The sequence below is a fragment of the Pogona vitticeps genome, chromosome 3, assembly GCF_051106095.1.
Source record: "Pogona vitticeps strain Pit_001003342236 chromosome 3, PviZW2.1, whole genome shotgun sequence".
Classification (NCBI taxonomy): Eukaryota; Metazoa; Chordata; class Lepidosauria; order Squamata; family Agamidae; genus Pogona; species Pogona vitticeps.
Window position 1 is genome coordinate 254,271,032 of NC_135785.1, and position 24,121 is coordinate 254,295,152.

The 24,121-nt window shown below is 40.1% G+C and overlaps 2 protein-coding genes across 6 annotated transcripts in view; one reads left to right on the forward strand and one right to left on the reverse strand.

Moving 5' to 3' along the window:
• The first annotated feature begins 1,929 nt into the window (after positions 1-1,929).
• CHORDC1 (cysteine and histidine rich domain containing 1) lies at positions 1,930-18,244 on the forward strand. 2 transcript variants are annotated; one of them, XM_020809399.3, is made up of 11 exons: positions 1,930-2,149; positions 6,938-6,987; positions 7,318-7,374; positions 8,506-8,666; positions 9,859-9,959; positions 10,478-10,536; positions 11,770-11,840; positions 11,994-12,099; positions 12,771-12,890; positions 14,384-14,446; positions 14,922-18,244. In XM_020809399.3, the coding sequence occupies exons 1-11, from the start codon at positions 2,086-2,088 to the stop codon at positions 15,072-15,074; spliced, it is 1,005 nt and encodes a 334-aa protein (XP_020665058.2). In that variant the 5' UTR covers positions 1,930-2,085; the 3' UTR covers positions 15,075-18,244. The 2 variants fall into 2 exon arrangements, with proteins under 2 accessions (XP_020665058.2, XP_020665059.2); XM_020809400.3 differs by having other exon boundaries at positions 1,931-2,149; positions 10,481-10,536.
• Positions 18,245-19,306: 1,062 nt separating this feature from the next.
• NAALAD2 (N-acetylated alpha-linked acidic dipeptidase 2) overlaps positions 19,307-24,121 on the reverse strand; it is a 43,431-nt gene continuing 38,616 nt past the window's right edge. For 2 of the 4 annotated variants that reach the window (XM_072993561.2, XM_072993562.2), the window contains 2 exons: positions 24,016-24,108; positions 19,307-21,329 (listed from right to left, as the gene is read on the reverse strand). In XM_072993561.2, the coding sequence (XP_072849662.2) occupies positions 21,140-21,329; positions 24,016-24,108 (283 nt within the window). In that variant the 3' untranslated portion in view covers positions 19,307-21,139. The remainder of the gene's footprint in view (positions 21,330-24,015; positions 24,109-24,121) is intronic. The other 2 variants (XR_012084969.2, XR_012084968.2) reach the window with 2 other exon arrangements.

Below are 24,121 nucleotides of genomic sequence, written 5' to 3' on the forward strand. Positions count from 1 at the left end.
CAGTCAAATCAAGAGAAAAAGGAGGTTGGCACAGCAAATCAAGATGGAAAAGCATACAGAAACAGTGGCATGAATTGTGATAAAATCTGACCCCCTTTTTCTGTTCTGGTTCCAGTTACATTTTATTGATCATCCTTTCTCCTGTGGGTTCAAAATAGTATTTTTAACTCGCCCTATTTCTCTTCACAAACCTAGACAGCATCTTGACAAACGTAGGCAGCATCTTAAAAAGCAGAGACATCACCTTCCCGACAAAGGTCTGCATAGTCAAAGCTATGGCTTTTCCAGTAGTGATGTATCGAAGTGAGAGTTGGACCATAAAGAAGGCTAGCTGCCGAAGAATTGATGCTTTTGAATTGTGGTGCTGGAGGAGGCTCTTGAGAGTTCCCTGGACTGCAAGGAGGACAAACCCATCCATTTTGAAAGAAATCAACTCTGAGTGCTCAATGGAAGGACAGATCCTGAAGCTGAGGCTCCAATATTTTGACCATCTCATGCGAAGACTCCCTGGAAAAGACCCTGATGATAGGAAAGTGTGAAGGCAAGAGGAGAAGGGGACTACAGAGGACGAGATGGCTAGACAGTATCACCGAAGCGACCAACATGAATTTGACCCAATTCTGGGAGATAATGGAAGATAGGAGGGCCTGGCGTGCTCTGGTTCATGGGGTCATGAAGAGTCGGACACGCCTAAACAACAACAAATTTCTCTTCACAGTAGCCCTGTGAAGAACTAATGGAGTTGGAAGGGGTCTATAAGGTCTTCAAGTCCAAATCCTGCTCAGTACAGGAATCCAAATCAAAGCAGACCTGACAAGATGGTTATGTAATGCCTCCTGTGTTGGAACTCACCACCTTCCAAGGTCACTGGTTCCACTGTTGTACTGCTCTAACTAAGTTAGGAGCTTTTTCCTGATATTCAACCTAAATCTGGTTCCCTGTAATTTGAGACTGTTATTCTGTGTCCTGCTCTCTGCCATGACTGGGAACATTCAGAAGCAACATCCCACGTTCATAAACCAGAGGTTTTTCTGAAGGACTGAACAATACTTGTGAATCACTTTTCTAAAAGTGATGCAGAAAAACAAGAAAACATTACTTCAAGGCAAGATTCTATAAAAGTTTCTTTTTAAAATCAATTGTTAGAAAGCAATTCTAAACACCAACTTAAAATCCAAAAGCAAGCCTTGCCAGTTTTAATAAATAAATAAATATTAATATTAATAATAATAACCCACAAAAATAATCAGTTAAGAAAAATTCATTAAATAAGCCCAAGAAACGTAGTTTTTCAGACCACAGTTCCCAAAATCTCTACAATTTTAATGCACTATAGGTGGTGCTGAGCCTGAAGAAGTGGAATTTTCTCCACGAAAGCTTGCAATCTGATGCTTTAAGAATCCAATTAAAAGGTATCACCAGCTTCCTACACGTGCAAAACCCGTACATAAAACCATGCTGGTTTAAATTCTGGGAGTTGTAATTTCTCTAACCCCCGAGTCTACAATATGGGACTCTGCTTGCCCCAGAACTAGCAAGCCTCGTGCCCGCCTGCACCACGCTCCGCGTGGAGGGGGGAGGAGAGAGAACAACCCTCATGCCCTTCCCACTCTCACTGCATTGCGCAATGGTTCAGTCCGTCTTCAATCAAGCCCAAGCACTGGTTCCTCCTCCTCTCTCTGCCCCTCACATTAAACCAGTTGGTCTCTCCGCAGCGGCGCATGCGCAACGCTTCTTTCCCCGCCCTTCTCCCCCTACCTCTCCTTCTCTGTATCTGGCTGGCTCTCCGCGGGGCCAATAGCTTCGCGCTTGCGTTCTAACGCCCCTTCCCCGCCTCTCTCTCTCTCTCTCTCTCTCTCGTTCGCTTCATGAACGTTCCGGAAGCTTCCGTTCGGCTTTTTCCGGAAAAAGGGGGGGAGCCGGCGCGCGTGCGCAGGAGCGAGCGAGCGAGCGAGCGAGGCGGCTCCTTGCCTTCTTTCCTTCCTGTCAGTGAGGGAAGCGACGGGAGCGTCTTTTCGCCGGCTTTTTCTCTCTCTCCCTCACGCGGCTCCGGCGCTGCTTTCCGGCCTCCTTTTTTTTCTCCTCATGGCTCAGCTGTGCTACAACCGGGGCTGCGGGCAGCGCTTCGACCCCGAGAACAACCGGGAAGGTGAGGCCGAGACCGAGGCCGGGAGGTGGCGGGACGAAGTAGCCCGGACGGTGTGAGGGAAGGGGAAAGGGCCTGAGAAGAAGGGAGAGGAGAGGGACCTTCTTGGCCTGAGGGGAGATGGGGGGGCAAAAGCAGACGGAGGGCTGAGAGAGGGGGGGGAGGGAGCTGCCTTTATCTATCTCCCCCTCCTTTTGGGGCGAGTTGGAGGCCCGGCAAAGCCCGAGCCGAAGCCTTTCTTTTCGACCCGATGGTCTTCGGGGTGACCTTGGGACTCGTTTCCCCCTCATGCACCTGCTTTCAGACACTGGCCTACCTCGCCGGGATGTTGTGAGTACAAAAAAGGGGGGAAGGGGAGGAAGAGATCTATATAGGTTGAATAAGGTCTCTTTCTCTGGCATGGGTGAGGGAGACTTAAAGGATGCTGTACTGTGAGATCCACCCCACCTGACTCTTAAAAACATGAGTTTTTAGTCGCTGGGGCAAGTGACATCTCCTCTGTATGAAATAAAAACTATATTGGTATGACTCTGAAATCTATGTGGCCCTATTATGTTAGGTCTCATTTATTTCTGGCAAGTCATCACCTTATTCTGCATTTCTTTTATGATTTGATTCTAAGCTATGCCTCCTCTTGACCCTTTGCCTCCCACTGGTTTGAGAGGTGAAGGATTGTTAGCTTCCTTTCTTCTCTCCAGTTTTATACAGTAGTTTTCTTTAGGGTGACAGAGAAACCATTTCCTTTCAAACCTTTAATCCTGGTCCTTTCTTATCTCCTGAACTTTTGGGAATTGGTGAGGCCTGATTTCTGCAAGAAAGATCTGTGGCTGACCTGAATAGACAGACAGAGGTGAATCCTTGGAATATTCCTTATGCAGAGTATTTGGCTGATGTGATGCCTCAGCCATTCATTCTCTGCTTTTCTGACCCTTGTCTCCTTCATCTCATTAAGTGCTCTCCCTTGGCACATTTCTTGGCTTGCTTTGTGGAAAATTGGATCAAATTTGGATATTTATGCCCCAGTAAAAAAAAATTAGTGAATGTAGTCTTTGATTGTGTTATGACTGTCCTGCTAACTTGCAGTGAATCATAAAGCTAGAATACTTTACTATGGTCCCTTCTAGTTCAACTTATGTTTAAATATCATACAGGAAATATCCTCTAATTTTTAATACCCAAATATTTGTAGGGGAAACAGATTTTCTTCTGCCAACTTCATATCTGAATGAATAACAATGGACAACTGTTATTTTGTCACTCCATAGCACCCGTAATATTTCAGGCTTACTTTGGGAACATTTTGTTTTGTTGCAGCAAGCTGATAATAGTCTTGAATTACAAATGACATTTAAGTTATTTTAGGAGGTGAGCCAGAGTGGTTCATGTGATACAGTTGTACAGAATACAGAGTAGTAACTGTAGGCTTTGGTCAATGGGGACTGGAAGATAGAAGACAAGAGAATGAAAGTCAAGAATAACAAGTTAAGAGAAAAGGAGGGATAGAGTACAAAATTGAATAAGAAGGCTACTTCAAGCTTATCATTTGCTGAGAGGACCAGGCTGTTCAGTGGCTACTAGTCGTAACAGTTACATACTTTCCCCAGTACTGCAGGTTCCATTTCTCTGTTTATTAGTTGCTGGGAAACATAAGCAGAAGGCTGCTTTTGCACTCATGTTCTCCTAGTGAGCTTTCCATCTGGTGCAGATGAAGCGCTGGTGCAGTTGGGCTTCTGATCTGATGGAGAATGGCTCATTTTAGATTGAGAGCTCTGTTTGAAATGTAGTTCACAGCATATGTGATAGTAGGGGAGAGTAGGTGTGCCACTGCAGAAGCAAGGCGACCATATGGCATCTTACAGACGTATCTAATTGTGACACAATTGAAGCAGTGCCTCAAGAGCAACTGCATGTGTTAATATAGATACCGTGTCTCACTCCTGAATACTTTTTCAAAATAATAATTTCCTTAGATTTGTACTCTGCAATCTGATGGCTAGATCTGTTTTAGTATTCTTGTGGTTCTGTGTACTAATGTGTTGTGTTCACCCCCTATAAAACAGGGGATGAACACAATTGATTGTATGAATAATAGACTATTCATTAGTTAATTTTTCAGAAGCTTGTGTATGAATAAATAGAATTCTGGATGAAAATGCAGAATTGCCTTGTTCTTAATTGATGTACGTATCATATTGTTGCAAGCACTATAGAAGAGTCATTCCCTAATACAGTATACAAGATGGAAAGAGTATGCCATTGTGTGTAGATGATACTCACCAAATGCAGGTTTTGTGAGTTCTGTCTTGCTTTTTAAATTATCCAGTTAGTCTCAGACATTTTTAGTGGAGGACATTTTAACTGATTACTTGTCACAAACTTGCCATGGAGAAACATGTTAATTAAATAATTATGGTTTCATATGAAATATGTCATTTCGTATTTATGATTCACAAAATACTTGAGACCATGATTGGTCATTAGAACAGAATTAACATATGGGGCATCAGTTATCTGTGTATGTGTTTTCCTTGGTAGATGTGTTCACAGTATTTCACATGGTCTAAGAAGTGCTGAATAGTGTGCAGCATAATAGTTAACAGTGCAGTCATCACAGAATCTAGTGTTCAGTACTAATATCTGGACTACTGTTCAGGGCTGTTTTTAAAGTCTATGATTTGCTTCATATCACATTTAATTCTTTATGTTACAACTGAGTCAGACATTGCCCTTGAAAAAGTGAGAAATTGAAGTATTCTTGAACTCCAGAACAATTTAGCTTATATTAAATGTGATAGAGCAAATAGTATTCTTTTTGGTTTTAAGAAACTTCTCACTTGTATAAACTTTTTAAATGTATGTATAATTTAAAATGTGGGATTGGGTTGTGTAAGTGGCTTGAAAAAAACTTGTTCGGGAAAATATTTTATTTTCCCCCCTATTGGAATAGGATTTTATGGTTTCTTTGATGCTGCCTTGCGATAAGTCCTCCAGCAGCTACAGACAACCATGAATTTCATGCTTAGAATATCTTCACATACTTAGTTACAGCAGCTGGATGTAAGAAAGAAGATCTCAGTATTCTGCCCCTTGAATGCCCTTCATACAGTACTCAGTTTCTTCTCTCTTTTGGCAGAAGGGATAATGTTATTTTCAGAGGGTTGTCCAGTTGTAGACTAACACTCCCCTCTTCCATAGGTAGTCCATAAATAAGGCGGACCCTATATTTCTGAAGACGTTTAGGATTTATCTCCAGTTTAAATTCATTTCTTATAGCTCCTTTGTTTGGTAATTTATCCTAGAAGAGATTTGGTATACTTCTCAGGGTATCCTCACAAAACTTTATGTTGATATTGTACATCTGAAAATTAGGGTTCTTTGACCTACCCTACACATGTCAGATAATGTTTACCTAGATTCTGGTCTATTTTGAGTGGTGTTCCCTATTGTAGTATTGAAGAAACGCAAATCTAAAAGCCTTTTTAGGCATGCAGACTTAAAATGCTATCTTTTAGATCTGAGCCTTTGTAGCGGACCACTCAAGCCTCTGTCAACTCAGGCCTCCCAGCGTGCTCACTACTCTTCTTCAAACTGCTGCCACTAAAGTTTATTCAGTATTCAAAAGGACAAGTGTTTCTTCTAAACAAAACCATTGTTTATTGATTTGACAAAATAAAAATGGTGAATCACAGGTAGTAAATCAAGTTGTAAATCACGTTTCTCAATTACTAAATCACACAGACTTTTCCCTCACTGACTAGCTCTCACAAATCTATCTCACTCTCTCAAACAACTCTCATCTTCCAAAACTCTCATAAACTCTCTCTCTAACACATCACACACACCCCTTATATAATCCAGCTCCTCCCCCTTCTGCACCACCCTCCGTCCTCTCATTGGCTGATGTTCCCCTGCCCAACTGTGACGGACAGGTGAGAGCAGAGCTGTTATGTTACAGCCTTAAACTCTTTGATTGTAGGATTACTTCCTGTATACGTACTAGTTGTCTTAGTACATGGTTCACATGACTGTACTGACAGGCATAGTGGTGGAAGGAGTAAAATAATCTTCCACTTTCCGCCTTTTGTTGTTCAGTGGTTACATTACAAGAGAAATGAGGGTAAAACACTGTATGATGGCACTCAACTTCAATTTAATTTGATCTATATACAGATTTCTCAGGGACGTGGTGGCGCTGCGGGCTAAACCGCAGAAGCCTGTGCTGCAGGGTCAGAAGACCAAGCAGCCGTAAGATCGAATCCACGCGACGGAGTGAGCTCCCGTCGCTTGTCCCAGCTCCCGCCAACCTAGCGGTTCGAAAGCATGCAAATGCAAGTAGATAAATAGGGACCACTTCGGTGGGAAGGTAACAGCGTTCCGTGTCTAAGTCGCACTGGCCATGTGACCACGGAAGATTGTCTTCGGACAAACGCTGGCTCTATGGCTTGGAAACGGGGATGAGCACCGCCCCCTAGAGTCGAACACGACTGGACACAAATTGTCAAGGGGAACCTTAACCTTTACCTTTATATACAGATTTACATTTTTCCCCTTGCTGTTGGGTTTTAAAGAGCAAATGGCAGCAAGAAAAATGTTGTACAGAGTAACACAGTGGCTTAAAAAGGTGTTCTTATGCCTCCTGAATCCCAAGATTTCCAAACAGAGAAGAACATCTAGTGTGTTTTTAGATGGGCTTGTTGTATTTAGATAATGTGGCAAACATGTGAAGGTAAGTACAATTCAGCTTTGTTTGCTACTGTCCTTGACTAATTTGTGTTTCTTTCTCATTTTTAGACTCATGCACATATCACCCAGGAGTACCCGTATTTCATGATGCTCTTAAAGTAGGTGTGCAGGTTTAATTATTTCAAAGTAATGGTATTTGCAATCAGTGTAGATCACTGTTCTTATCGGAAGTACTTGCTTATTTCTATATATTTTGTTCTAACGAGAAACATTGCTAAATGTGTTTACAGTTAAAACAGGACATAGCTCCTATATCTGCAGGTGGTAGTGAAGAGATAGATGTGATGGAACTGAGATACAAAAAAGAAGGATTCTTATCGTAATAACTTAGTTAAGATTAAAATATTAGGCTCTGGCTTTGTTTTTATTTCCTGCTCTTAGCAGTTGTTAAGAGAAATGAAATATTTCATGTGGTGTGTATTTTACAGGGGTGGTCATGCTGTAAAAGAAGAACCACAGATTTCTCTGACTTTCTAAGCATTGTGGTATGTATTGATAATATAAGGGTTTTGAATTACAGAACAGACTTGATGCTTGAATGGTACATCATGACTGAGATAGCCAGGGTTCTTTTTTTTTTCTAGTGCAATGTTTGGCAACCTCGTTTAACTCATTCACTCATCAATAGACATGAAAACTGATATTCCCAATAACTTTATTTGAAATATTATAACTTAAAACCATTTGTAAAATTAGGGGAAAGTAGTTATCTGCCTTTTCAGTTTATTTTATATTAGCTAAAGTGATGGCATTAAATGTTTTCTTCCCAAATTAGCTATGCCTTTCCCAATATCCCGATAAGCGCTGAGGAGAGGGCTATGCCTTACCGGCTATTTCAGTAGCTGTTTAGCTGAGCATGTTTCAGAGGATAAGGGCTTTGCACAATCTCCCTGTGAAGGAATTTCCTTTTTGCCAAATTGTTGAGAGTACGGGAGTCCTAATTGTCTTTGCATTCAAGTATACTGCTCAACATTATGAAAACCAGGATGCATTTTTTAAAATTGATACTAATTTGCAATATTCTTTAACTGTAATGTGATACTTTCTGTGATAGTGCAGTTTTTGCTACATAAAAATAGCACTTAGAGAGCTGAGATTGCTACCCTGTTTCCCCCAAAATAAGACGGGGTTCTTATATTACTTTTTTCTCCAAAAATGCCTTAGGGCTTATTTTCAGGGGATATTTTATTTTTTCATGTACTATAATCTATATTTATTCAAATACAGTCATGTCATCTTCTGGTTGCTGCACAATGGTGGAGGGCAGGGTTTCACTTAACTAGGGCTTATTTTTGAGGTAAGGCTTATATTATGAGCATCCTGAAAAATCGTACTAGGGCTTATTTTCAGGTTAGGTCTAATTTTGGGGGAAACATGGTATTAGTGTAACAGTAGTAACTCTAATAAAATATAGAACTCGTTTTAAATCACATAAGTTAAAATCATAAGAATGTAGATCTCTGTATGTGAGATAAAGATAGAGATATAATAGGTTTAAATGTGTAGTGTTACATAGTATTGAATGACAAATGGTTGAGAAGAAGCAAAAGCTTAAAATTTACATTGATGGAATAAAACCAATTTACTTGTATTAATACTTTTGCATTTTACAACAGGGTTGCACCAAGGGTTTCCATAACAGTGAGAAGCCACCTGAACCTGTCAAACCTGAAGTTAAAACTACCTCTGAGCGGAAAGAGTTAGCTGACTTGAAACCGAAATTTCAGGAGCACATAATTCAGGCACCAAAGCCAGTGGAAGCCATTCAGAGGCCAAGGTATTAGACTTAGGTTGGACATTTATGCCGAAGTTATGTTCAGTTGGTAGTGTTCTTTTTTGTAGTTTATATAACCTTTTTTCAGCCTTTGGGTTCGCATGTAATGTTAATGTTGAAAGCCAAGCTGCATGTACACATTTTAAGGCTGAGTAACCACATAAGTAGAAGGACTATAGCATGGACAGCCCTGATCAATGGCTTTGTTACCTGGAGCAGATAACATTTGGAATCTAACATCTGGAAGTCTACCACTGGTAATTAGGGTATAGTCAGTGAATATGTAGTCCTATGACCAAATGATGAGGCAAAGGTTCTGAAACCTTATTCCTAGGGTAAAAGCATGCATCCAGATGAGTTGTAGCAATGAAAGCTTCATGTCTGCTTTATCCCTGCAATAGCAGACTTTCCAATGGAGATACATACAAAGGAAACAGGCCTTGTAGCAAAACTGAATGAAAGCTCTCTTCTCATGTTCACAAGAAAAAGAAACACTATTAAAAAACTAATAATGTAATGCACAACACTAGGGTTTCTGTATGTGCTCATTTTGTAATTTGAAATAGGTCATCTTCCAAAAATGTCCTACATCATTTTATGTAGGACGGTTGAGCCAATTTTTACACAGAAGAATAAATGGACATAAATCTGACATTATAATTTCTCAAAAAGCAGTGGGAAAACAATGCAGTGTCCCTAGGTGTGTGGTCTCCAACCTCCCATCTATAACTAATCTATATCTCCATCTTCAATTGTATTAATGTTATTTTATTTTATTATTACTTGAAGTGTTGTTAGCCACCCAGAGTAGACTTCGGTCTAGATGGGTGGGGTATAAATTAAATAAATAAATAAATAGCTGAGGAGAAAGAGAGAGTGAGAGAGAGAAAGAAAGTAAGTAAGAAAGAAAAATTCTAAAATGAAACAGGTGAGCAAGAATATATGAAGTTCAGTTTATTTGCCTTGATTTGAACAGGGTCAGGAGCTTTTTAGCTCACTACATGTATTAATCAATTCAGTCAAAAGCAAATTAAAAGTCTTTGAAGTACTACAAAACTTGTTATTTGATAAAATAAAATTAAGTACCCCTCCTCCAGGCTCAAGATAGGCGCTTTAGCAGACTTCATAAAATATGGAAACTAACACTTTTTTTCAGATTAAAATCAATGCTAACTTTTCTCTCTATTTTCTTTAGCCCAGATGAGCCAATGAGTTATTTGCAGCTGAAAGTATCAGCATCCTTGAAGCAAGCATTAGAAAAGTTGAAATTGTCATCTAGTAATGAAATTAAAAATGGTATGTAACTTAGATTCCATGTGTTTATGTAAATAAATGTGCTAAAATGTTACTTTTAATATTTTATCTTCCCAAGGTCATTCATGTTGAATTGTATCTAATTGTCACTGTATCTAAATGTCAGTTATTTGCCAAATACAGAGTTCTTTATTTAAAAAAAGCTAGGCTAAAAGTTCCTCCAACATATTATCGTCTTGTACACAGTCTTATACACAGAAAAATACGGTACTCTGGTTGGCATTAGATTGGATCCCTTTAATTGAGCATTTATTAGACCCCTAGGGAAGTACAGGCAGAGTATATGAAAGTGTTATATCAGTGGAATTCTCACTAAGGTGAGGGGGGAAACCCACAACTCAAAGCAATGTTTTAGAATCTTGGTACATGATTAACTGATATATAAATCTGGGGTAGAAAATTCTCAGAATATCTACTTTTCTTTGGTGTATACCTTGTAAATACAAGTTTTAAAACAGAATCTTAAGATTGTTATAACGCACAGCATTATTATTTTACAGAAGATGATACAGATGAGATAAAGATTGGTACTCCATGTAAAAATGCGGGCTGTACTAAGGTAAAGATCTCAGATTTCACATGCATGCAGAAATGCCACTGATGTAAAAGTTCCCCCTTTGATGGAAGTTGTAATTCCATTATTGATGGAAGTTGTAATTCCATTATTGTCAGTTAAGTGAACACTTGACCGTTTACTTCACTTTTGTAATTTTCTATATGACATATCAAATACACTGTAAAATGAAAATTGCTTGCAAATTTAATGGCATGCTTGATTATTTATGCTGTAAATTGTTATTATGGAGGTGTAAGAGATTACACTTATTTTAGAACTGCTTTATCAAACCTGGTGCTCCTTAGATGTTTGGAAGTAGATCTCCCATCACCTCAGCCACTATGAGCAGTGGTCAGGGATGATGGGAGTGGTACTTCTCATAAAAAGCCCATCCAGAGTAGACTTCGGTCCAGGTGGGTGGGGTATAATTTAAATAAATAAATAAATAAATAAATAAATAATCCAACCCCACACAAACAAACTTGGAAAGCACAGTGTTGAGGGAATGGTGTTTTTTATTTAAGTATTTTTCATTTTCTATAACTGTAACATGAACAAAAACATATACATATAACATATAAACTCAAGTACAATGACTGTGTTCCCCACCACCATGTATGGGACCTTCTTCTTCTTCTTCTTCTTCTTCTTCTTCGTCTCTCCTTTCTTAATCTTTAAATTACAAGTTAATTTATCATCTATTGCTATATTCCATATTTCTTTGTACCATTCTTCAATTTGCAATTCAGTTTTTAATTTCCATTGCCTAGCAATAATCAGTCTAGCTGCTGTTAATAAATTAGATATCAGTTCTTTAGTCATTTTGTCATATTCCACATTCTCATATATTGATAACAAAACAATCTGAGGTAATGGTGTTTTAAGAAAGGTGCATGTTACCTTTTCCTTCCCGTCGGCTGGGCAGTTGGAGGGAAGAACAAGTCTGCTAACGAAGCTGCTGTCTCAACTGATGGTGGGTGGGAATTATAATCTTAGATAACAATAATCTTAGAACTGCCGAACTGGAAACCCTGTGGATCATTGATTCCAGCATATGTCAAAAGAGGCACAGGGGGGAATCGAACTCCCAACCTCTGGCTCCACAGCCAGAGACTTACACCATTGAGCTAATAAAAGTTACAGGGCTTTCCTCCTTCCAGATACAGAAATGTTACTATGTACTATAATGTTACACATTGGTTAGTAAGAAATTAATGTTGTTAATATTTCTCCTAGACATTTGAAGGACCACACAGCATGGAAGAAATGTGTACATACCACGCTGGTGTGCCTATATTTCATGAAGGGTCAGTATCATTTGAATACCACATAGTGACCTTAAATTCCCTATGACTCTTTGGCTCACTTAGAATAGTGTCTCTTAATAGGAGCCATGTAATGAAACTTGAGGCTGGTGCTATTGTGATTTCATTTGGCTTCCTTAACATTTGAATGCATAGGATGAAGTACTGGAGCTGTTGCAAGAGGAAAACCTCAGACTTCAATACTTTCTTGTCTCAAGAGGGTTGTACAACAGGAACCCATGTATGGATTAAGAAGGATGCTGTGAGTAGCTGGAAATCTCTTGACACTTGGCTTCCTTATCTGTTTTGGATGTGCATGTTTGGATGGTGTGTGAGACTTCCACCCAACACACACATTGGTTTTCCTCCCACTTGCACTTTAACGCACTGAAACATTTAGAAGAAATAAGTAACCTGTTTGAGCATGGTGTTCAAGGAAATTGTATATATTGAGGAAAATTAAAATTTAAAAACTGTCACAGCAAATTAAATGAGGCTTCCTGGATCAAGAGAGCCTCCAAGAGCCTTCTGGTTATCCTTCAGGTAGCATAATCCACAAACCAGGTAGATTCCCTGGTATGTTAATAAAGAACACCACACACTTTTGTTCTTATTCTTTCATTTAATTATTTCAGTGGCACATCTTATCAGTGTCTTCTCCAAACTGCTACTGTCTAGCTATGCTCAGCAATAAATTGCATAGCTAAATGTGAGGGATCTCATCAGCTTTGGACGTTCCATGAACTTGTCTGTATTCAAACTTTTCTCCTGAGAGTAGTTTTTATTTTTATAATGCCTCAGGGTACAAAACCTACCTGTTTTGAGCAGTGTCTACCATTGTCAGTATTTTGCTTCCTGAAAAGAATTAGTAGCAGTAAAGTGTTTTAAATCAGATTAAAATGATATTTTGAGCATTTAACTTTCCACCTACAGGGGAAAAAAGTGGTTCCATGCAGGCACGATTGGCATCAAACTGGAGGGGAAGTGATCATTTCAATCTATGCTAAGAATTCCATTCCTGAGCTCAGCCAAGTAGAAGCAAATAGCACCAGGGTGAGTTACTGTTTGAATTTGTTCTCATCTTGGAAATTCTTGCTATGTCTCTAAAAAAGAGTTAAGCCTACGTTTGTTCCTCTTTAAAATTAAGGGTTAATTTACATATCTGAAAAAAGCAGTGGTGAGGTCTTACTTTTGGGATGGTAGTTGTACAGTATGTTAGCATGTAGAGTACAAAAGCCCATGCTGCGGACATCTGGCATTTATTACCTGTTTGGAGATACATGTTTGAACGTAATGGCTGATGTGTGAAACTTCCATCACCCACAGCCGAACACCCACATTGTTTTCCATCTAACTTGGTGTTCACTTAAGGTTTGTATAATTTACTGTTGCTAATTATGAGAAACTGACAAGGTGCCAAAGCATATCTTGGTCACATTGCCTCATCACATACTCTGTTATGGAAAGAAAATGGGGCTGCCACCTTGTCAGCTACAATTAGCTGCTCAAAGCGATGCAGATTGTATACAGAAACTAATAGAACTCTAGACACTGGAATAAATCTGTTTGTCTTTTAGGTGCCATGGCTTTTTGTTGTTACACATGCTGAAATGGGTTAACATGGCATCTTGGTGCTCTCAACATATCACATTAACATAGGATAGGTGGCATTTCCAAGAAGCAGTGTCTGTCAAGTGTCTTAGAGCAAGCAGGAGCTAAATTAATTTGTGATTTCAGCCCCCGGATATTGGAATAGTTGTTTCTTTTTTGAACTAAATCACAACTGCAGCTCTTATTCTAAAAATATTGTAACAGGATTGATAAGAAGGAGACCAAGATGGAGTTATTGGGAGCTGTGGCCTTCACCTCTCCAGAGCAAAGGCAACGTATCTCCTCTGTACTCTCTCAAAGAGGGACAAGAAAAAAATGAGGGAAGGAATGATGTAACATCAGCAACCATAGAAATATAAGTCAAAGTTGAAGGAAAGTCTGTGTAGGTCAGGGAAGGTAAAGGCAAACCAGTAGTGCCACAGGCCAGGGGGTAAAGGTCATCAGCTAGTTTAATTTGAGGACATTTTCTTTTGTGATGCTGAAATACAGGGATATATCAAAGCCTGTGCGAAACATTCTTTGCAAAGGAAATTCTGTAGAAGGTCATATACTGTGTATGTATTACGCTTTGTCCCAGATTTATTGGGGACTGGGAATCTGAACCTTGGGAGAGGAGTGCATGTCCTTATTCAGACACACCACCCCTCAGGGCACTGGGTAGCTTAACCCTGTCAAGCAGAGTATTCCTGGTGGTGTCTGTTTTTCCTCTCATGTTCTTCAGCTTCCAGTTCTTATGTTCCATCCAGAAAGTGATAGGACATTCAAAGCTTTAGTGATGTAATTATTTGTTAAATGCAGTGTGCTTCTCAACATGCTAAGTCAAAACTAGTTTTATTTTCTAATAAGCATTCACAGGTTGGATGAATATAAAAATGCCACACATAAAAATACTGAATAATAGCCTACTGTTGCATATTTCCCATTTCCTTTCGCAGGTAAATATCCATATTGTATTTGAACATGATAAGGAGTTTAATCAGCATCTGAATTTATGGGGTGTAAGTATTCACATACTTCTCAAGAAAATTTCAGATAATATTGTAATGATGTCTGGCTTAGTTTTTGGCAGTTTTGATAATCTTGTGAAGTGATGGAGATTATGTGCCAGAAGAAATATATAATAAAAGATTAGTTTCCATGTCTGTATATATGACTTGGTATACGTTCGTGTTTAAAGGAGCTGTTAAGTAGCTTAATAAGAATGAATATAGCTATTGAACTATTCAGTTTCTCTTCTCGTTCATCATTTTGTGTTCTGGCAACTTAATGGTTTTTCAGCAAGATGGGTGCAGCTTGTACCTTGAGACATGTTTCAGTGTGGCAGAGCTTGACAGTTTCCCTGTATTTAACCACTCTGTGAAATGACACTTCTCAGTGGTTATATTATTCCAGTAGGTTCAATAAATTCTGTTTTGTGGTGGTTGTCTGACATACAGTTTTCTTCTGAAATTGAGTGTTCATGTTCACTTGCAGGTAATCGACGTGAAAAGGAGTTATGTAAATATGACGGCTACGAAGATTGAGCTCACGATGAGGAAAGCGGAGCCCATGCTGTGGGCAGGCTTGGAACTCCCCAAATCCAAAGTACAACAGAAAGAGCAGGAAGACATTGCAGAGCAAAACTGAATGCAAGTAACAGTGGTTGCCTCTGAAGTGGTGACTTGTTGTTGTAATAGGAATTGATTTTATGTACAACCACTTTTTTTAAAAAAAAAATCCATTCTAACTTAGGGAAAGTGCTAGGCTTTTCAGTAATGTAACAGATCAATTTTTCTGTTACACAAACCCTTATGTCCACACTTGATGCTGGTGCTCATGGGATGATTAGAAATGTCAGTTTCTGCCCTGTCATTTTTAAAAAAATTAATGTGATGCATAGTTTCCAGTAGGTCATATGAGACAGACTTCAGCCACAATTCCAAGATATCCTATGAGGTGGCATTAAAGAAGTTTGTTTAGTTGACCCTCTGCTTCAGGAACAGCTATTATTTTCTGCCCTAGGCTCCCCAAGTCTTCACCTTCTCACTAATACTGTATAATAAACCTGTGCCTGTCTGGTGCCACTTCAGACTGCAAAAGGGCAGTCATATGTAGTGACTTAAGCTTACTGAAGATGGAGATCAGTAGAGGCACTCGTATCACTGAAGCATGTGCTCCAATTGCACAAAGAAACTGGTCTTCAGTTTTTGAAGGAAAAGACCATCTATGGCTTTTCTTAATACTCCAGTTTTGTAATAACGTGGAGATTGTAATCTGCTACAGTTTTATCAGGGAGAATGATATCATCTGAATACACGCAGTAAATTCTTCTGAGGCATTAAGCAGGGTTTAACAGTATTCTTCTCTGCAAATCTGAACTCCAGATCTAGCCAGCCGTTGTTGGTCTTGCATCTTGATGTCCTAGTTATTTGTGTGCAGCTGCTTTAGCTGCTTTGCCTTAAGGATAACTTGACATTTTTCTTTCTTTGCTGGCATTCCTGGGTCTTGAGTGTGTACATGTGCAATTTTACAAATGTAGTTATCATCTCTATTTTTAAAGCCATTCTGACATTCTTCACAAGCCAGTGTAAGTTTCTTCTCCTCAAATGCCCTGAAAGTGACTGAAGATCACACCAAAAGCATTTCATTTAAAACTGGCAGAGTAGTTCATTGAGTTCTATAGTTTTATTAGCTATGCCCACCACATAAGCACAGCAGCATACCAAGAACACAGATACTCTTTTTGCCCCTTTTAGTGAAAGTATAGATGTGGTACTTGATTATGACCCGTGGTTAGTCTGGCACAGAAGCATGCCAATTTTAAACTTTGTGCAACAGAAATTGTGGGGCAAAATAAATAAAAATTATTTATCAATTAGAATCAAGAGTCCAGCATCCAGAATGGGAACTAGATTGGATGGGTACAAATTCTGCTCTAGATTGTGCAAGGGTAACATAATTGTTCATGGCAACAGCATTACTGCTTTGGTCAGATTCTGCACCTGATTCATTCATGCCATGTGCCCCAAAACAGTCTAAAGTGCAGGCTGAAATCAAGGATTGTGGACACTGCGGGAGGGGGGGGTCAGTTGTGCAGTGCTTCCTGTGCATTTGTCTGCTGCCTTCAAAGTCCCTGCTAGAGATGTTGTTGTTAAAATTCCTGTAGTCTCCCTGGCAATGGGGTAGATGAGGAGCATTTTCCTTTTTTCTAGTAGAGCTCCTGCCTTCGGGGAGTGAAGGAACCTGCATCAGTGTTGAGGATAGTTTTTTTGGGTTCCCCGGTAATAACGTTTTCACCATGGTCGACAAATGTTACCAATCTCAGGAAAACTTGATCAGAAAATTTTATTTATCTTGCTGTCCTACACAAATTGAAAGATGGTTATTGGCTATGATTCTCCATGCTTTAAGTGCCAGTCATCAAGTGTTACCAAAAGTACTTTAGTCGGTTAGAGATGCTGGTGGGTTTTTTCAGTGGCACCCTTAACATGATGCTGAATTTTACTACCAAATCAAGATGAAGTTGCCACTTATGTTAATTAACTATTCATATGAGAATAGTGATTAAAGTTAGCTTTACTGCAGTTACAATTGTCAACTTCTATGAAATACATGCAAATATTTGTGTACAAAGTACAGTGAAACAAATTAGATGTAGATTGACCCCCTCACTTCCCTTTGGGGGGGTCTTGTATCAAATGAGAGACCAAATTGTTTTAAAATATTTTAAATGCTTGCTTTTAATAACATATCCTTACCTAGCACTTGATGTGGCAGGCACATTGTTAACCACAAAAACTAGTTCCAGCCTGCAAACCATCCCACCATTCGTTCAGAGGCCTTCAACTGTTAGGTGACTAACAGTTGTCGTAAGCAGTGGCTACAGATCCTTGCAAGAGAACATTCTTTTCTGTCCCTCTCAAGCTGGCCTTGGTCACTCATGCTTCTAACAGCAAAAATGGGTATGGAGGCTGCTGTCACTTCGTCATCTGTCTCTGCTGTTGGAATAAGGCAGCTGTTCTTGCGGGATAAGCAAGCGATAGCATTAAGAGAGCTCTCCACAGACATGTGCAGTTCAGGCTTTTGCAGTTCCTATTTTCATTAAACTCAACACAATCTGCTGTCATATACAGGGAGCCTGCCTGGGCTTGACCAGCTTTCCCGTTTCTCTAGTCTCAAGCAGGTGACGAAAACAAGAAACTGAGCTTTCCACAAACTCCGTAGGCTTGGGGCAGCTATTCTGATAGGTGATGCCACGTAGAGTAATAATTTCCCAGGCTGCACGGCAAACCAGAGCATTCGCATTTAGAGGTGCAAAATTGTCTTTTCCAGGACAGTATAACTTTAGTCAGCTTGCAGTGGGCTTGCATGTGCATCTGTCTGGTTCACAACACATATTCATATTGGGGTCCACTTTGTGCTGAAGCTTCCTATTAGAAATGTTACATATCAAAGTCACCACTTCAGAAGGCAGGACTTCAGTTGTTTTTGCCTTCAAAAGAAGAAACCATTTTATCCTGTGTAATACTGCAACTATTTGCTTTAAATTATAGCATGAGACTGTAAGAACTTCAATAGTGGTAAGTTAATTTTGAGTTTTCTCTGTATTGAAACCAGGAACTTCATTTATATATGCAAAATTGAAGAAAAAAAATAGGTGTCTGGAACACTTGATGTTTTTTAATTGACTGTTTTTTTATTGTTCTTTTTCCTCCTGCATGAATGTTTATTTTAATTTTTGTTGAATGTTAGCAGTCTCATGCCTTCAGACCTTTTTATAAATTTATGAAATAAACAGTGAACATGAAACGGTTTAATTCTGCTTCTGATTTCTACAGTACTGGCAGAATATTGCAGCATTAGGGAAGGATTTGCCTGGGTTTTTTACAACTGTGGTGAAGGGAGGTGGTTTCTACTACACCATGAAAACTAATTTCTAATATTTCTCCTTGTGTTCAGCCCAAAAAATTATTTCTGACTTCCATTTTCCTGTCATGTATATGAAGAAACACAATAGACTCTATCCACACCCATAATGAAAATTTAACCCTGCCCATAATACTTTTTCCTTACATCTCACTGTTCTCATTCTGCTTTGGTGAACCCTCTCCCAAAAGCTCCTAAATGTGATTTTAAAAAAATCTGTGGAAGCAACTGTGACTTACTTCATACGACATTATGGAACAGAGGTAGAGTTTATGAACTCAGAAGAGTCAAGGAGCATTAAACAATGGCATTAAACAAATATTTAGTCAGAAAGGTGGTAAAATGAATGTAGGGGAAAGTATACTTTACTCTTGGCTGGAATTCTGATAAAATCCTTTTGGATAGATTCATTTATAAATAGTAGAGCCCTGCAGAAAGCAGATTTATCTCTTCTATCTTAGCAGTCTAAAATGGCGATAGCTTTACAAACATGCTATGAAGAGAGAACCTCAGAACTGGTCTGAGGCAGATTAGCAGTGTGCGCTACCCAGCAAAAGTAGTACGTGTGCTGAAAGATCACCTTTTTAACATGAACAGAGGTGTCGAGGACCAAAAATCTGATGAAGGGAAAATAATTTGCATGCCAGAGATCAGTGCCCTCTCTCTGACATGGTGGTGAACTGCCTGGAAAAGTAGACAGTACTAGACTCCACGATAATCATTTAGTCTGACCCACTGCAAGCCGATCCCTTTAGTACGTGAGATCCCTTTAGCATCTGAACACACAACTACATGGCGAAGCTGGGCTTCCAATGAGAGTCTCAATCTATCCATTAAATTTCACCTGGAACCAAGCTCCTGGCCAATGAAGCTCTCTAAAACATTTCTTACTACCTTCAGCCTCAACATTTCTCAGCCCAGCCTAATTCTCCTGGTGTTTTTTTTTTGGGGGGGGTCATCTAACAATAATCTGTAAGGCAGGTTGGGCTAAAAGGGGATGGTTACTGTCTCCGTCATGCTTCATGGGTGAATATGGGTTTGGACAGCCTGGCATCCCCACCCTAGTATAACATTCCCAGTATAACATTCAATATTGGCAGGACCAAAGCAGCATTTGAGCAGCTATAGCATCTGTCGGTGGATCTTTTCTAAGTAGGGATAAATGTATTGCTTCACCCTAACCCTCAAGCAATGCTGCAAAGATGCTGTGTCAATTCTGGCCTACCCTTGTTCTGTCAAAGAGTCATACATCAATAAATGAAGACCAGGTGTCCTATCTCCTCCTCGCAGAATGAGTAACACAGTGGCCTAGCAGTACTCAACTCTCCAATACAGAGTGGTGCAAGAATGGCCAAAATCCTGTTGCTTCGCATAGTAAATTGCACTAGAGTAGGCTCATTGAATCAATGGGATTTGATGAGCCAACCTTTCCATAAGTTTCATTGATTCAAATGGGTTTACTCTAGCTGCAACTTTAGCATAATAAGTCACAGTTAGAATACAGTGGTGCCTTGCAAGACAAATGCCTTGCAGGACAAAAAACTTGCAAGACATATGGTTTTGGCAATGGGGTTGATGACTCGCAAGACAAATGTTCCTATGGCCATGCTTTGCAAGACGAATATTTTCCGTTTTTTGTTTCTGCCTCATGTTTGCTGATTTTTTAAATGTTTTTCTGTGATGTTTAAAAAGTTAAAGGTTTTTGATCAAAAAATTTTAAATCATCTGCACAATATGTATGGTTTTAAAGAGCACTTAATAATCCCTTTGTAAAACAAATTTGACTTTGTTCTGACTTTTTTTGCCCATAGGAATGCATTAATTAGATTTCAATGCATTCCTATGGGAAAAAGCATTTCGCAAGATGAATTTTTCGCAAGACAACATTAACTGCAGAACGAATTAAATTCGTCTTGCGAGGCACCACTGTAGTCCCATTTGAATCAATAGAACTTTCATCCCCATTGATTCCATGGAACTATTTTAGTGTGATTTACTACGCTAAGTAATAGGATTTTGGCCAGTAATGACTACGCTGCCAGATCAGCTGTCTGATCCAAGACAGGGAACGGCACAAAGTAGCCTTGCACCCTCGCCTGACCAGCCATTTCCAGCAAAAAGAGAATATTGAAGTGACTTTACCTTCTAAATAAAATGCAAGCTCTCCCTGAATAGTTTTTATTACGTACCATCAAGTCAGAACCAACTTATAGAAACCCTAAGAGGACTTTCAAAGTAAACAATGTATCTCAGGAGTGGCTTTACCAGTTCCACACACACATCCCAGTGAATTTCCATGGCTGAGCAGAGGTTGCCTGAGTCTAGTCTGTTTCACTATCCATTACAACACAATGGATATCATGTTTGTTGACAGCCTAAAATATCCATATTTGAACACTTTCACATTTGGGAAGTCTGTAAAGCTTGCAGACAGTCCCAGGAGCAGAAAATGTTTAAGTCATTTTGATGAGCAACTGTGACCACTGAAACTGAAAAGAAAGAGAAAGAGGGGATGCTGCCCTCATAGGTGGGTCTTTCTGCTCACCTCTCCTGAAAACACAAAGGAAAAAGAAGGAATATATGAGTCTCCAGATGTCGTATTTCAGTCCGTATCAATAGCAGCCAAAATAAAAGGAAACTGGCAGTTTTCAGTCTGGCAGTATCTTACAGGGACACATAGTCGCCATCTCTGGCACAGAAAACCACATCATCCTGGCACTACTACTGTTGGAAATTCCATCTGCTTGGAGGGTGCTCATTGCCATCGGCAATGTGGTGTCATTGCCCTAGATCGCATCTTTCAGTGTTCCCGCGGCAGCCTGCACTGTGAAAGCAGCAATGGAGATCTGCCTCTTGACTTCCTCCCAAGCTTGGTGTTGATCTCTTTTGTTGTCAATGTCAAACAAGGCGTCGTAGATCCCAGGGAAGGAGACTCCGGCATACTTGTTGTGACGGCTTGGGGCAAAGATGATGTGTCTGTAGGGCAATAAAATCATCAACGAATAGCAAATCTGAGTATATTTACGGGCACTGTACCCTTGAACAAAAGATTCCAGGATGGTTTTTACAGATGTGTATAAAAACAAAATATACCAGCAGAAATTGCAGTTCAGTCAGAGAGTATTCATAAAGCAATTTACCGTATTTTTCTGTTTATAACACACCCCCATTTATAAACCACTCCCTCCCATTTTCTAACCCCAAAATTAAGAAAACTTAGCTTCGAGGATTCAGCCTCTGGGCTCAGAACGTCAGACATTTTATCTCTGTTGAATCTTAAGCCTACAAGCTCCACCTCCAAGGAGGTGTGTTCCAATTGGTTTGTTTAGGATCAGCTGACGTCGGTTCCATAAGGCTCATGATTGGAGGAAGCTAAGTCTCCTCACTGTAGGAAACTAAGCCTTGTGGATGAAGGAAGCCTGTTTACAGAGGTAAGATACGTGCCATTTTGTTCTCTCCTCAGCTATCTCAGCTTACTTCCATGTAAAAGACACGCCTCAATTTTTAGGGTAATGATTTTAGGGAAATGTAGCATCTTATATACAGAAAAATACAGTAAAACAGTACTGAAATAATAGTTTTCTTTAAACAAAGTTTTTTTTTTAAAAAAAAAATCTTCATTTGTCACCAGAAAAGATAATATTGTAGCTACTACACAAGCCATGCAGTAACATGATATATTGGCTTATTGAATTTATATCCTGCTTTTTGACCAAAAAAGCATGGTGGATAACAGGGATGAATGTAAAAGCAAATGCAATTACAGTGGAGTCTCGACTTACGGACGGCTCCACTTACGTACTTTTCGACCTATGGACGTCCCCGGCCGCAAAGTTTCATTTCAACTTGCGGCTGGAGAATCGAGCTACGGACCAGAAGGGGGAGGCGAGGAAAGCGGCAAATTCGAACTTGGCGCTTTCCCCACCTCCCCCTTCCGGTCCATAGGCCGTAGGTCGTGCCTCCGGATGCCTTCCAGGGCTTCTCCGCCGCCATAGGAGGCATCTCGGAGGTCCCCACCACCACTGATAGTGCTTCGGAGGCATTATTGGCAGCGGGGAGGGGGACCTCTGAGATACCACCCATGGCGGCGGAGAAGCCCTGGAAGGCCTCCGGAGGTCCCCACCCCCCGCCGACACAGGCTTTCCCAGGGTGGACCGGGCCTACCAGGGGAGGGTTTCCCCCGGTAGGCCCGGTCTACTCCCTGGGAAAGCCTGCATCGGTGGGGGGGAGGGACCTCCGAGAGGCCTCCGGCAGCGGTGGAGAAGCCCTCAGAGGCCATGGGCAGCGGTGACGGCAGCAACAGAAGACCCCGGAAGGCTTCAGAAAGGTAAGTTTAATTTTTATTAAAAAAAATTTTGGGGGAGGGGGTTCTTGGGCCGGGTACAGATTAAGTGGTTTTCAATGCATTTCTATGGGGAATGCATTTTCGACCTGAGGACTTTTCGACCTATGGACCCCATTCAAATACGAATTAATTCCGTAGGTCAAGACCCCACTGTAAAACTTTCAAAAGGCTCAATAAAGGAGAACCTCCAGCATCCGAGTAGTGTTAAGTGTGCATCATGCCAATATGAATAAAAATGTATTTGCGTGGTAGGAGTGGTCGTATAGACCAGATGGGCGGGATACAAATCAAATCAAATCAATCAATCAAATCAATCAAATCAAATCAAATCAATCAATCAATCAATCAATCAATCAATCAATCAATCAATCAATCAATAGGAGAAAGAAGATACCACATGTGTGGGAATCAAAACAAAGAATATACCGTATTTTTCCATGTATGAGATGCTATTTTTTCCTAAAATTATTACTCTAAAAATTGAGGGGCTTACACTATTTGGCTGCTAGAGACTTAGCTTCCTCCAATCATGAGCCTATAGGCAGTGCTCAGATTCAACAGGGACTTGTAATGTCCGAGCGCTCTGACCCCAAAGACTGAATACTCAAAGCTATGTTTTCTTAATTTGGGGGTTAGAAAAGTGGGGGGGGGTGTCTTATAAATGGGGGTGTCTTATAAATGGAAAAATATGCTTTGTCCTTCTTCTGCTTGACTAAGGACCAGAAAGGAAAAGAGGAAGCATTTCTTATGGAGATTACAGGAAGTGGGAAAGAGAAATTATCATGAGGAGGCTCTTTTTGAAGGATACCAGTGCAACCTCAAATGTGTTGGCATCTTCCAGGTATATTTAATGGCTTTGAAAAATAAGCCTCTCAGTACTGCAAGGATGGGTGATTTGGGGAAAGCTGAGGGCATTTTTGCAGATTGGTTGCCCATGCAAAGGTTGGGCTTCTAAGGGGGTAGAGCCGAATTTGCACGTTTTTCAGAATGCAGTAGTTATGTAAAGTAAATATAGCTAGTAAAGATTTCCATGACATGTTTTTATTTAATCCCTTTGCACCCTGCAGTGACCAAAAACACATTTAAAACAGAGTAGGAAAAGGTATGAGGGCCTCAGGGGTTCCCAGAGCCCCTCAAAACGGGGTAAAAAAAATCTCCTATACCTCCTATGGGATTCTTCTGAACACCTTCCCTCTTAAAAAATAATAGGGGGTGTTTTTGGAACAGAGATGCTGGGGAGTGCAGAAATGAGCCAGTGGGGTTGCATGCAGCCTATGGGTCAATATTACCCACACCTGTTATATTAGGACAGTTTACCTGTAAAAGGGCCTGCCTGGTAGACCAAGAGGATCAATAAAGGCTCTCTCTAGAAGCATCAGCTGATCATTCGTTCGCCGCAGGGCCATGGAACTGTGCAGGACGA